Source organism: Panthera uncia, assembly GCF_023721935.1.
Source record: "Panthera uncia isolate 11264 chromosome B3 unlocalized genomic scaffold, Puncia_PCG_1.0 HiC_scaffold_1, whole genome shotgun sequence".
Lineage (NCBI taxonomy): Eukaryota > Metazoa > Chordata > Mammalia > Carnivora > Felidae > Panthera > Panthera uncia.
In genome coordinates this window covers 30,560,029-30,573,564 of record NW_026057582.1, presented here as the reverse complement: position 1 = coordinate 30,573,564, position 13,536 = coordinate 30,560,029, and the positions used below count along the sequence as shown (strand labels likewise).

The 13,536-nt window shown below is 40.2% G+C and overlaps 1 protein-coding gene and 1 pseudogene across 1 annotated transcript in view; one reads left to right on the top strand and one right to left on the bottom strand.

Annotated features, from left to right (window-relative positions):
* The first annotated feature begins 649 nt into the window (after positions 1-649).
* On the top strand, positions 650-2,440 carry LOC125909388 (methylsterol monooxygenase 1-like; annotated as a pseudogene).
* A 4,847-nt stretch (positions 2,441-7,287) lies between these two features.
* The window catches only part of SYNJ2BP (synaptojanin 2 binding protein), a 37,901-nt gene continuing 31,652 nt past the window's right edge, over positions 7,288-13,536 (bottom strand). Inside the window, exon 4 of the mRNA XM_049612561.1 lies at positions 7,288-12,012. Coding sequence (XP_049468518.1) covers positions 11,872-12,012 — 141 coding nt within the window. The 3' untranslated portion in view covers positions 7,288-11,871. The remainder of the gene's footprint in view (positions 12,013-13,536) is intronic.

Here is a 13,536-nt window from a genome sequence, read left to right as displayed (position 1 = left end):
TAATGAGACTATTAGTAACACTATTTTGAATAATCCCTAAATCATGAAGGATATCAAAATAACAATTATAATTCACATGGCAATTAATAAAAAGGAAAAAACATCATATGACAGATGACAGAAAATAAACTTTTGACTTGTAATGAAGAAGAACCAAAAAAAAAAAAAGTATAGAAATTAGTGAAAATAAAAGCTAAAATAAAAGAAATGGAAAACAAACAAAACCAGAAAAATGGATTAATATAAATCCAAAAGCTGGTTATTAGAAAGAATCAATTCAAAGATTAAAGAAAAAATATTTAAATCTGTTAGGAATGAGACAGAAAACAAAAACAGAGATCTATAAGAAAGTAAAAAAGATTGCAGGAGAATTTCAAGTTCTATTACCATACATTGAGCAGCAAGAGAAATTGATGGCTTTGTGATAAAACATAAAAGTCAAACATCCCAGTTACTGAGGAGATTGGAAATTTACCATTAAGAAGGACTAGACCCTTGGCTGTGATATAGGAAAAAACATTCATCTTAATTGAGTCCAGCCATAACTATCTTTCAAAAGTCCAGTGAAAAACTGGTCTTTCTAGCAAACAGCAGTGTGAGTAGATTGGGCGGGGTTTAACAACAGTGGAAATAAAATATATTTTACTTACTTCTCAACATCCATCACAGCACAAGTTCTTTTTAAAAAGGATAGCTGGGGTCTGGGTGACAGCGGCCTACAGGTCCCCTACTGTCATCCAGAATTCTCAGGCTTTCTGCAGAGATTTGAAAAATGGCAACAAATGGAAGTATCAGCATCTTTAGTTCAGCATCCTTGGCTGTGGAGTAGATAGATTCACTTTTACCTGAGAACCCTCTACAAGAACCATTTAAAAATGCTTGGAACTATATAGTGAATAATTACACATAGTTCCAGATTGCAACATGGGAACCTTGATAGTTCATGAGGCCCTTTATTTCTTGTTCTGTTTACCTGGATTTTTGTTTCAATTTATACCTTACGTGGAAAAGTACAAAATTCAGAAAAATAAATCAGAAACATGAGAAAGCCAATAGAAATGTTTTAAAGTACTTCTCTTTAATCAGTTTTGTATCCAGCTTCCTTTGATTTGTGGAACTTATTTTGCAGAGTATTTTAATATTCCTTATGATTGGGAAAGAATGCCAAGACGGTATATGCTGTTGGGAAGATGCGTAGGCTGTGCGGTGATTGAGGACGCCTGGCACCATTTTCTGCATAGGCTCTTACATCACAAAAGAATACATAAAATATATTCATAAAATTCATCATGAATTTCAGGTGCCATTTGGGATGGAAGCTGACTATGCATATCCGTTGGAAACTCTGATTTTCGGAACTGGATTTTCCATTGGAATCATGCTTCTGGGTGATCATGTCATTCTTCTTTGGGCATGGGTGACCATTTGTTCGATAGACACTACTGATGTCCATAGCAGTGGTGACATTCCTCTCAACCCTTTAAATCTGATCCCTTTCATTGCTGGTTCTCAACATCATGATTTCCACCACATGAACTTCATTGGAAATTACGCTTCAGCATTTACATGGTGGGATAGAATTTTTGCAAGAGACTCTCAGTTTATTGCCTACAATGAAAAGGTGAAGAAGGTTGCAAAAAAAGACTGAGTAAATATCTCTTCTAAACCTTCCTGAAGGTACTTTTCCTGAATTGAAGTGAGTAGCTAACATTGCTTCTGGGGAGCAGAAATGAACAAGCAGAAATGAACAACGATACAAAGGACATTAACAACCTTGAACTATCTTCCTAGTGGGAACTTTTTCTACTCTACATAAAAGTTCTGTGTGTGTAGAAATAAGTAAATAGATATCGAAGTACGATTTTCATGAGGAAGTTTCAAAGGCCACGTTGCTAATCTTACAGAAAGGTTTGAAGTAATGGAAGAAGTATTCATCTATGTCTTTCCCCCAATAACACCATATTCCTGAAGTTGAAATTGGTCTTTAAAATCTTTTAAATATATAGTGGTCATTTCAAAAACTCTTAGCAGGGTGTTAGTCTCATATTGAACTTTAAGCATCTTTTAGAATTTGCCTAAACATCAAAGTATCACGGGTTGAATCACATCAAATGACAGTGTGAGTGAGGCTGCTGAACCAGGAAGAGCCAGCACCAAGAACCTCCACTCTTGTCCTCAGCTGACCAGTTTGAGGGAATTCTCTTTGTTTGAGAAGTCCTTTTGGATTGCAAAGTACTACTGGTTTCCATAAACGAAGGCCTTTCTGAATTGTTGTAAGTGGAATAGTTTAGTCTGAAGGTTTTCGGGTTACTTGAATTTTTTTTTTTTAAATTGAGCTTTATTTCTGCTGTTTACCCTTTCATTTTTGTAGGTTAAGTTTTCATTATACCTAAAACTATATCTTGAAACATTGTGAACCGACTTGCTGTATTTGCACTTTGAACTATTGAAATAAATGTGATTTTTTTGTCTGATTATCTTGTTTCCAATTTTGAACATCAGCTGTCATTTTTATTCTTATAAGGAAAAGTACAGAAACCATTAAATTATTAAATTTTGTAATAAAAGGAATAATTCTTTTTAAAAAAAGGATAGTAGGAAAAAGGACAAGGTAGGAAATAGGAGACTAGGAGAGAGGATAACATCTCCCTTGAAAGATACTTTATGGTCTTATACTCATTATCTAAAAGAATTAACCTCTACTTAGCACATCCACAGAAAAGCCAGATTTATTTAAAGTCTGAAATAAATTTCCTGACCCCCTAAAGTAATACTGAGATAGAGAAAAGCTTTTAATACTTTCCCCACGTCAGCAGTCTGTCATTCACTTTGTTCTAGCCAAGACCAGCTTTAAATGAGCCCTGTAGTAATGCTGTTAAATTTCCCTATACTTGTACTCCACCCCCCCCCCCCCCCCCCCACCTGCAGCCAGAGCCAGATTAAAATACACTTGTTTCCTGTATCCCCAGCGCCCTGAAACATTGTATTCCTCCTCTAGTCAGTTCTTCTTGGGGACTGTTGTATAGGTAGTTTTACTGGTACTTTAAAGGAATTTGCCATTTCGTGAATTCAAGGGCCTTTTCCTTCTGAATGTATGATCATAGGGCTTATATCAACTTCCTCTGACAGTTGTGTAAAAGTTTCTGAAAGCATCTGAGTTCTTACGGCCAGTCCTTTGTGTCCTCCATGGGAGGAAAGCTTTTTTACTGTCTCTATATATTGGTGTCCGTCAAACAAACAAACAAAAAATACCATTTTCTGTGCAAACCCAGAATTGATACCCAGAGAAAATATTAGAAGGACAAGGGGAAGGATTGGAGACTAGAGCACTGAGGAGAAAAAGAACCAAATTTGAAAACAAAACGTAAATGCAGAAGAAGTTGGCATTAGGGTGGGCCGAGGGATGGAGAAACTGATGTTAAAGGGCTAATTTGTGGAGGCTTCTGTGGCCAGGCAGATTGGGTTACAGGGAGTAAGTAGGTGCCGGATGGAGAGGAGCTGTGCAGGATGTAGCTGGTGCCCCCAGGACCAGACAAGCTTGAAAACAGAGGCTGAGAATTGACACAGAGGAAATGACACAGAGTTAACAATCTCACTAGAAAAGAAGTGGAGGAGAAAACACACAAACTTTAAAGTTTATAAGAAAACCCTGAGGGGAAGAGTCTGACATTTCTGAGTAACCAAAAAGTTGGGGAGGGGAGGGATCAGAGAGAAAGGGTGGAGTGTGGGGTGAAAAGGGTCTGAAGAAGCAGGTGGGAACTAAATTGTGCAGTGGCCTTCGAGTATTTTGGATGGAATCCTAAGTGCAATGGGAAACTTCTAGGGGTTTTTAAGCAGAGGAGAGACATGTTTGAGATTTGTTTTTACCAGAATCTTTGGTCTAAGACAAGCAAATTGGAGGGAGACACAGTGGCTAACGAAGAGGGCAGTTAGAAAGCTAATGCAGTGGTCCAAGCAAAATTGGATGGTGGTTTAGACTACAATTCAAGGAACAGTGTGACAGGCTGGGAATGGTCAGTACGAGATGGAGTAAAATGTGTAAAGCGACGTGCCACTGAAATAAATGGGCACAAGGACTATAGGGTACCCAGGGTCATTTGACATGGCTGGAGATGGGCCATTTTCCTTTGCCTTAGATAATAGTTGCCCAGAAGAGCGAACTTAAAACTTCCTTTTCCATAAAGTGGTTTCTAATTAACCATTGACCTCAGATACAAAGTTTGAAACACCATCGCACTGTGGTTGAGGGTGGATTAAAGTTGTGATATGAGAGAATCACTCCCCATTAACTACTTGGGGCCCTGGAGGGTATATATTGCCAGACCCCGCAGGCAGTGGAACTAGCCATAATTTTAACTAGTAATTTATTATGGATTAGGAAACCAGCTAACCGAACTTGTTAGAAAATTATATAAAATAAAACTGAAGACTTTTTGCACATGGATTTGGTGATATTTAGTTGTTTGGGTTTAAAAAAAAATCTTGTTGCTGCTTCCGTCCTTCTTGGTTATTTTCTAGATAGTTCAGATTACCTTTGGATATCTCAGTCACGTCTGTAGGTTTGGGAGTAAAGGTAGAAATTAGAGGGACAGAGAGCCCACTGTAGTAGTAATGGTAGTGTATTCACTATGTATTTTATTTTCTGTATTTTGATGTTTTGACATCTGGGGCCTTGCTGACCCAGAAGGGACTGCTCCTCCCAGGGTTAGCCGGTTTTTACAGAGAGTAAACAGCTGACTCTCTCATGAGCCTACTTTTCAAATACAAACCAACCAACCCGGAGCCTACGCTCCTTTGTGGAGCTCTCACACTCAGGGTCATTTATACACATGCCCTAAACACCCCAAGGCCAGGTACCAGAAAACTAGGAGAGCTCCTCTGCCACACAGGCCACTGCAGTTGTTCAAACTAGCCAATCCTAACCCTATATATCTGGTCTTGCCTGTTCCTTCCCATGCAACCATCGTGAAGGTTCTTGTCCATACTTCCTCCCTTTCCCTCTGCCTTATGCCCAATGCTAGTACTTCCCTGTATGGTCCCCATGGCATGGTGTGTCCCCTTCTCTTGGGAACTGTGCGTAACGAACTATCTTTTCAATGTCAGCGGTCTCCTGATCTTCTGGCCTTACTATACCTCAATTATTCTATTAATACCCAATATCTAAAACAGGAAAACTACCAACCCTTTCTGATTCCCTATCTTCTATCTGCACCCAAATAGGCTTCTAGCAAACAAATTTTCCATGAAAAAGTTATTCATTCTTCTACATTCTTCATTATTACTCATTCTTATATATAACTTATTATATATTGTTTTCCTCTTAAACACACAAGGCAAGAGCAATGTGATGGAGTATAAGGAGCACAGAAAAAGTTCTGGTCTGGCTTCAAATCTTGACCCCTATCCCCCATACTGTGAAGAGCTCAATCTAGCCTATTGGAAGATGAGAGGCCATGTGAAGAATCAAGGCACCCTAGCCAATAGCCAGCACTAAACGCCAAAACAAGGCCATTCTGGACTACCTACTTCTGTTCGACCATCAGATGGATGAAGCTGCATGTGACCCAGGTGTTAGCAGAAAAAACACTCTGAAACCCACAGAATATTACTAAACTATTGTGTTAACCCACTAGGTTTTGCAGTGGTTTATTACGTAATTGACAACTGACATATCTTCTTAGCTCCTCAAGGTAGAAAAGCCATTCTGTACACACAACGATAGACTAGTCCTTGGACTTCAGGTCTGAACTTTGTTTAAGCCATGTGACAGAGCAACGATGACCAAGATAAACTGCCTTTTCTCTTTATACCAAGGTCAGCTACATGCAAAGTAACTTGGACCAAAGGTCAATATTCAGTTTTGACAAGTCCATTCTCATTCTGTGGCACAAACCTATTTCTGCCTTCTACGTATCTTGTCAGGCTTTGGGGGAGTAGAGAGGGTACAAATAAGATAGTAAATGTTGGTAACTGTATGTGCCCTTATCCTTATCTCCTGTATCAAAGCTAAGCCCCAAACTGTTCATTTAGATTTCTTCCTTTCCTCTTTCCATTGTTCTGTCAGAGATGCTATGCTGTTAGAAAAATAAGGACGTATTTATTCAATAGCCTCCAGAATAATGTGGAAAAAATATTGTAAAGGTTCACTGACAAATGCAACAAGTTTTTGTTGAATGCCAATAGGGCTAGGCGGTTAGATCTACTTTTACTTCATTTGCTATACCTGGTATCAGTAGCAAAGCTTAGGAGAGATTATCCGCTATTTTAATGGCTTCCTTTACACATTTAATCTCTGGTGATATTCCCTAGGGACTAGGGTTTCATGTCCATGTGTCTTCCATTCCAAGTTGCAACAGGGCATCTATTTGATCTGAGAAACCGACAGCTGTTCAGATCCAGGCATCATAAGATCAAAGTAGAAAGGAAGCAAAATAAGGTTCATAAGGAAAATAATCTTATAGGAACTAACATTTTAGCCTGTGGGTAAAATGCACATATATTCAGGAATAAGAAACTCGTATTCAAATCAGCATTGCAAATACAGAATTAAATTGGAATTCAATTCAGAAATCTATAAACTAGTAAGAAGGGTCATCCCATTTGCCTGTGATTGGTTAATAAATTTAATGATTACAGTAAATACAAAGTTCTTTTGTAAATGACTCTGTTAATGATTGTCTTGCATTTGAAAACACACTTCAGCCCTCTCCCCCTGAAAAAAGAACATGAACAGTATGGAAAACGTTTAGGAACAAGACCTAATGTTTGTATAACTTCTTTAGACACAGCAATACTTTCTTTATAATATAGGCTGATATGGTCCCAAGTGCATCAGGTAAGCAGACCAAGTGCTTTGTAGTATGTGTGTGTATATATAAACGTCAACATCAGGCAAGAGTCTATGGCAGTTAAGAACCTGGTTCCGATCAGAACAGAATTCCTTCAAATACTGTCCTCCTTCTGATCACAGTTGTCCTTTTGGATGTGAATGCTGGTCTCAAGATCTGCAGACAAAAGAGGAACAGCAAAAGGGGCCTATTCCAGGACAGTAACCAAGTCTAAACCCATTATAGGTAAGAGGTTGAGAGCTTCGTAACTTAATCACCTACTTCTAGATGATGTTAGCGAAATACTTTAACATCAAGATCCCCAACAAATACTCCCCCACGATCAGATAATGAGCCATTTCAGCTTAGAGTGACTGTATCTTATTTATCTTTGTATCCACCACCTAGTGCATACTAGACGCTCACCTGTTGAAAGAAACAACTCTCATCCGTCCAAAGATAAATTCTGACTAAAATTGACTAGAGTAAAATCTTTATTGGCTCCACGTGAGATTACATGAATACCACTCCCCCTCCATACTTGACAGCCTAATGGTTATGTTCCGTTTCTTTACATATTCCGTTTAAATTGCTATTTACACAATAAAAACAATGTCCAACATCAAAACACACACACACACTTCTCTAGTTTAAAACTACTGGAATTTGTTTCAGAAGAGCTTGTGTGATTGAATTTGATATTAGAGCTTTCACAGATGATTCTGTGGGATCTCCCAGTTTTGCCCAATGGCCTGCAATACCCTTCAGCTGTCAGCTCTTCCCGTCTCTGTTCAAGGCCCAAAGACAGAAGATACAAGTGGACGGAGATAGAAAGGACATTGTCTATGTTCATGTAGTGGATACATTCAAGTCACAAATATGAGATGGAAAGGGCACTTCTACAATAGACTAAGTCTTTGATCTGACTTAGATCTCAGATCTCAGTTTCTCTCTCTGAGCTTGGATTTTCTCATCTCTAAGATAGATTAATCCTAGAATCTTTCTGGTTCCCTTTTAGCTCTAATGTTCTATGATTGGGCTCTAATTTATTTACTAGCTGCACACACTGAATCACTAATAACATTTTGCTGGCCAATCCTTAGCAAATCAGAAGCCACAGAATGCTCCACTTCTCATTCCACATCCATACTTGGGCAGAAGCTCACAGTTCGGCCCTAAAAGGCCCAAGTGAGGGGCGCCTGGGTGGCTCAGTCGGTTAAACGTCCGACTTCAGCTCAGGTCATGATCTCACAGTCCGTGAGTTTGAGCCCCGCGTCGGGCTCTGTGCTGACAGCTCGGGGCCTGGAGCCTGCTTCAGATTCTGTGTCTCCCTCTCTCTCTGCCCCTCACCTGCTCATGCTCTGTCTCTGTCTCAAAAATAAATAAAAACATTAAAACAAAAAAAAAGGCCCAAGTGAAATTCTCATTTTAGACTGGAGCAATGCCTGCATGTGATTTGACTATTCAAGTTATTTAAGAATTTAAACGCCACAGAGCATTGTTTACTGACGCTGCATACTGGAATGACCTGATGAACTTTATTTTACTGCTGCCTGAGTCCCACCCCCAGAGATTCTATTGAGTTGGTCTAGGTGCATCCGGGAACCAGAATTTTAAAAGCTCTCCAGATGATTCTAGCCTAAGAAAAAGAGGACAACTATTGGCATAGAGCAGCGATTCTCAAAGTTCACTGTCAACCAGTCACCTGGAGGGATTGTTACAACACAGATTACTTAGTGCTGTACTGTTTCTGATTCAGCAGGTCTGGGATGAAGCCCAAGAATTTACTTTTCTAACAAGGTCCCCAGTGATGCTGATGTTTTGACACTTTGATAACCACTGCGAATAACAAATATCACTGACAGTGGCATCCAATGTCCTGAGTTAAATCCTGATTCTACCACTACCACCTATGTAATCTTAGAAAAGTAATTTATTATCTTCCCTTTGGTGTCTTTTTAAACAATACTTAGATCTCAGAGTTGTGAGTCATAAACATACAGTGTACCAATCAGGATTTAGTACACTATCTAGCAGAAAATATGGTAACAAGTATTAATTTCCTTTTCTATTGTACATGGCTAGATGGTGTGAATAATTAAGTTAAATCAATAGCACAGATTAAAACTTGGCAGGAAAAGAAAACAGAGACAATGGAAGCAAATGATGTCTTATTAAAATTATTCATATAAGATGATAAATACAGAAGTGTTTTAAGTATATTGTCTTAAAATACTTTCATTCAATTTTTAAAACTTGTACATAGTAATTTAGGTAGCAGGAATATTAGACACAATCTATAAAGTGAAAGATCTATATAGATCATGAATTTTTTAAATGACCTACAATGGACTTCAATACTTCATCCAGAATAATAGTTTTCTAGAGAATCAGAAAAGTTGAATGGCATACTTGCCTAAAACTTGAATCATGGATCTTTTAATGCTGTTTAATTCCAGAAAAAAACTAAATTATTAAAGTGCATAAGAATCCCTATTATTAGACAAAGCAAAACTTCTACCAACAAGGGGATAAGTGTCCTATTTATTTTGAATGTCTCAAGGTCCTCTCAAGAGTTGATGTCCAAACCCTGAGATGAGTCCCGGGAGGTAAGCAGGCCCTTTGCGGAAGCTTCTGCACCAGCCTCCAAACACAGGGCAGGCACCCAGCGTGGTGCCTCCACAGCGGGACTGGTTGAGGTGAGAACTGGAATCCTGTCCGTGCTCTCTGTGGGCCCTACAGGTACAGTCGTCTAAGTGAGTCTCAAAGGTACTGAATAGTTCAGGTCTAAGAGCCTAAGTCCTACTGCGATTGTTTAAAGCAAGTTTCTCCTTAGAGCAATGGTTGGCCCAGAGGAAAGGTCTTACTAAGGTTTTTATTTTTAAAAGACTTCCCTTTACACTCTGGCCTCATGTCATTATGTGACAGCTTTCTTTTTTGGAATTCCTGAAAAAAAAAAAAAAATGTGATGGCTGCCTGCACATCTCTGTTGCTACATCATGTTCTGAGTTTCTTTTTCCATTTATTGTTTTCAACTGTTACTTAACCTGATGATATACTTTTAACTTCTCATCTATTTATGAATTGCCTTAATTAGACTGTGAGCTCCTCAAGGGTCCTCAATTTGTCCCCTTTCTCCAGGGATCTTTCCCAAGTGTTTTGAGTCTCAGGAACTGTTCCCTTTTGCTGTCTGCAGTATAAATTTGACATTCTTTGTACAAGTGTCTTAACAAACCTGGTGTTGGGGCGCCTGGGTGGCTCAGTCGGTTAAGCATCCGACTTCGGCTCAGGTCACGATCTCGCAGTATGTGAGTTCGAGCCCCGTGTCGGGCTCTGTGCTGACTGCTCAGAGCCTGGAGCCTGTTTCAGATTCTGTGTCTCCCTCTCTCTCTGACCCTCCCCCCATTCGTGCTCTGTCTCTCTCTGTCTCAAAAATAAATAAACGTTAAAAAAAAAAATTAAAAAAAAAAAAAAAAAAAACCAAAGCTGGTGTCCAACCAACAAGTGTAAAATATTGACTAGATTATCCACGCTAAAAGTCGGACATGGCTGGTTGCCTCAGGGCAGGTGTTCACACTATTGCTGCGGGATCATGTAAGGCCTGTAGCTGATAGCCAGTATATCTGGAGGGCGGAAATGATTTCTTTTTAAGCTAGAAAATCTGTCTTGGTTCAGCTCTCCTTAGGGCCTTAAAACCAACATTCAGTAGCACATGAATGGACTGGTTCCTATCTCATTAATGTCTTTGGTATTCCTGAGCATCCATTCATCCATCTCCTTCTCTCAAGGTCTCCCCATGAAACATCCACCAAACTTCCCTATCCACTAAGATAAAACTCTTTTCTTCCCCTTCCCTGCAAAATGGTTTGTTCATTCAAAGCCACAGCCGGTGTTTAGATCCTCTCAAAACTACCTGTGATCCGAACTCTCTCAACTGAGTTGTAAGCAGAGCTGCTTCATGCCTGTCCTGACAGAGAGCGGCTCCATCACTCAGAATTTGCCTATTTCTAGAGACCAAAAGTCTGTTAGATGGCCTGAGAGGGTTCAGGTGCCACCTTGGAGGCACCGTCCTTTTGCCTTTTAGAGTTTTCTCACTGGTTTGGTTTGGCCCCATGACCATAGCCCTGACCACAATCATGCCAGCTGATCCTTTAACAGGACTGTGAGGTACCAAAAAGGTCCCTAGGGCAGCCCAGAGACCAGTCAGATTTATCTTTGCATTTCAAAGGTTGGGGAACACACTGACTTACGTGAAGCTGGATTATGGCATTTTACGTCCACTCCACCACAGCTATTGTAAGAAGAAATATTGTTCTAAGATTTTTGATCAGTTGGTTTGGTCTTCTCTTTTTCTTTTTGGGCATCTTTGTAAGGCTCAGTCCCTCAACTTCTGCTACGTATCGCATTCTTCCATTCAGAACATCCCTTATAACAGAAACCTGAAACCACAGAGCCGCTTTCCACTTCTTTAATTCTCCACGAGGCATCACTATTATACTGTCATATATGGATGTGTGTGTGTGTGTGTGTGTGTGTGTGTGCATTTGCTTTTCTGAAAAAGCAAAAATGCTCTCCTCACCATCCTGTGTTTGATATAGGCACCCAAGTATGTAGTTAGAAATTAAATAAAGGCCACAAAAACTTCCCAAGGAAGATCATTAAGGAGAAAAATCCTCTCTTCTCTTGCAGCACACAGCCGGCCTTTGAGGCATGCCAGCTAAGGAACAGGTATCACCCGTGCTGATGGAAAGACTGGACCTTTCCCTCTTTGGGTTGTAGCTGAACTTCTATTGGTGGTCCTAGCAAAACAGATTAACTCCCCATTTGTTCCAAGCCAAGTCGTCTTCAAACAATGCCTTCACTCTCCCATTAGAATATAAGGACTTGGAGATTTGGGTGGCGAGGTCCTGGCTAGGTAGCAGTCTCTTAAAATGAAGTGATGGCTACGCAGAGAGGGAAGGATATGGGAGAATGGCAGGGGAGGAGGGTGAGAGGGAGAGAGAAATGTATCTTCTATTGGGAGCACTGGAAGACAGCAAGGTTTTCAAAGTCGTTGCCGGTATCTCATGAAGGCCCATGCTGCTACCATGGTGAGGGCAAACACCGGCACCAGCACCAGAGCTATGGGGATACCACTCGGCTCCCCTTCACTTCGATGTCCTATAGGCCCATTCTGCACCTGTAACTGGAAGGAAAAGAAAAACATTACTCTAGTGACCAACGTGTGTTTACCCCAACTGAAATGTCCAGGCTGACACATGACCTGGGTCCAGACCACCCAAAGCTGTAACCTCCAAGAACTATCCAGCGGGAGCCCTCTCTATTTGTTCCAGATTGATACATCAGCATCATCAATTCTCTGGAAATAAGTCTGATGGGGAGGTGTTTAACCTTGCTGTTCTACTGACCTAAAAGGATCCGAAGGTAAGCAGGTAACCTCTTTCTGTTTCTGTACTGCCTCCACCAAGCTCTATGTCTATCATATTAGGACAATGAAGACATGAGCTGAAGCCTATTGATCCTGTGGGGAAGCTAGAAATTATTGGGCGGGGGCAGGGAGTGTCGACCTTCCTAGAAATGTTTACTTAGAAAGATTTCCAGTCATCGGAAAACAGTAAGAGCAGATCTGAGCAATGTTAACACAGGTACGGTGCCATTTTGGGAAATACTTTGCAATTCCCAAAAGGCACCCACTCCCTCCTAATTCGGGGTCATGTCCTTCATCTCTACTTTCTAGCACTGGGCACAGTAAAGATGAAATTTATATGAAACAGAAGTAAAAGACTCGGAGGGAAATAAGGAAAAAGAAAAAATCATATCCAAGTGGTAATAACCTTCCACTGCCTAGGCATTCCCTTTTGAGGCTGGTGGCCTTTCTTAATATTAACTTTTAATAGCTAACGTGCAATTATGAGTCATAGTACCATCTTGTTTCAGTTCAATGGTATCGGCCTCCTCATTGCAACCAGTGAAAAGTCTGACCATTCCATCTGAAAGGCAACACCGCACAAACTACCTTTTCTATCCTCTCTCCCACCTACCTCTACATCTTTCACTCATTTCCTGTTGAGATTTCCTGAGAAGGCATGCCAATAGTAAGATATGGTTTTTAGGACTAGGCCAATTCTCTGACCAGAAATTTTATCAGGAGTTATTTATGGATGTTTCCTAAAATGTGAACTTTGAAAATCATTTCCCACATGCCTTCAAAAAGCACTAATCATACCTGAAGTGTATACCTGTGTTCGTTACTTGCCTTTATCTATTGCGCAAAGCCTTCCATGCTTTAGAAACAGAAGAGCCAAGGCAGAAACAGCTGATTACCAATACTGTCGCTTACGGATCTGTTTTCGAATCCATCACATGCAGATTCTGCTTGCAACCATGGCTGTTTTCTCAAGTGTCTTTCATGCCTAGCCCCTTCCAATTTTGAACTATCTCCTGTTAGGCCCTTCTTCAGGCTCTGAAGCCTCACTCAAGAGCTGAGTGAGGCAGGACAGCATTAATTTAAGAGGGAGTAACTTTAAAGGCACACTGAACCTATGCTGTAAACGCACTCTGAAGTCCTTGGTGCTATGGAAAGAATTAGGTCTACCTGGCTTCTCCACCCATCATCCAAATTATAAAACACTAGGAACTAAGAAGTGGATGCAGGGATAGGTGCTGCTTTGATGAAACTCTGAAATCCATTTCCTTTTTCCTGGAGTTC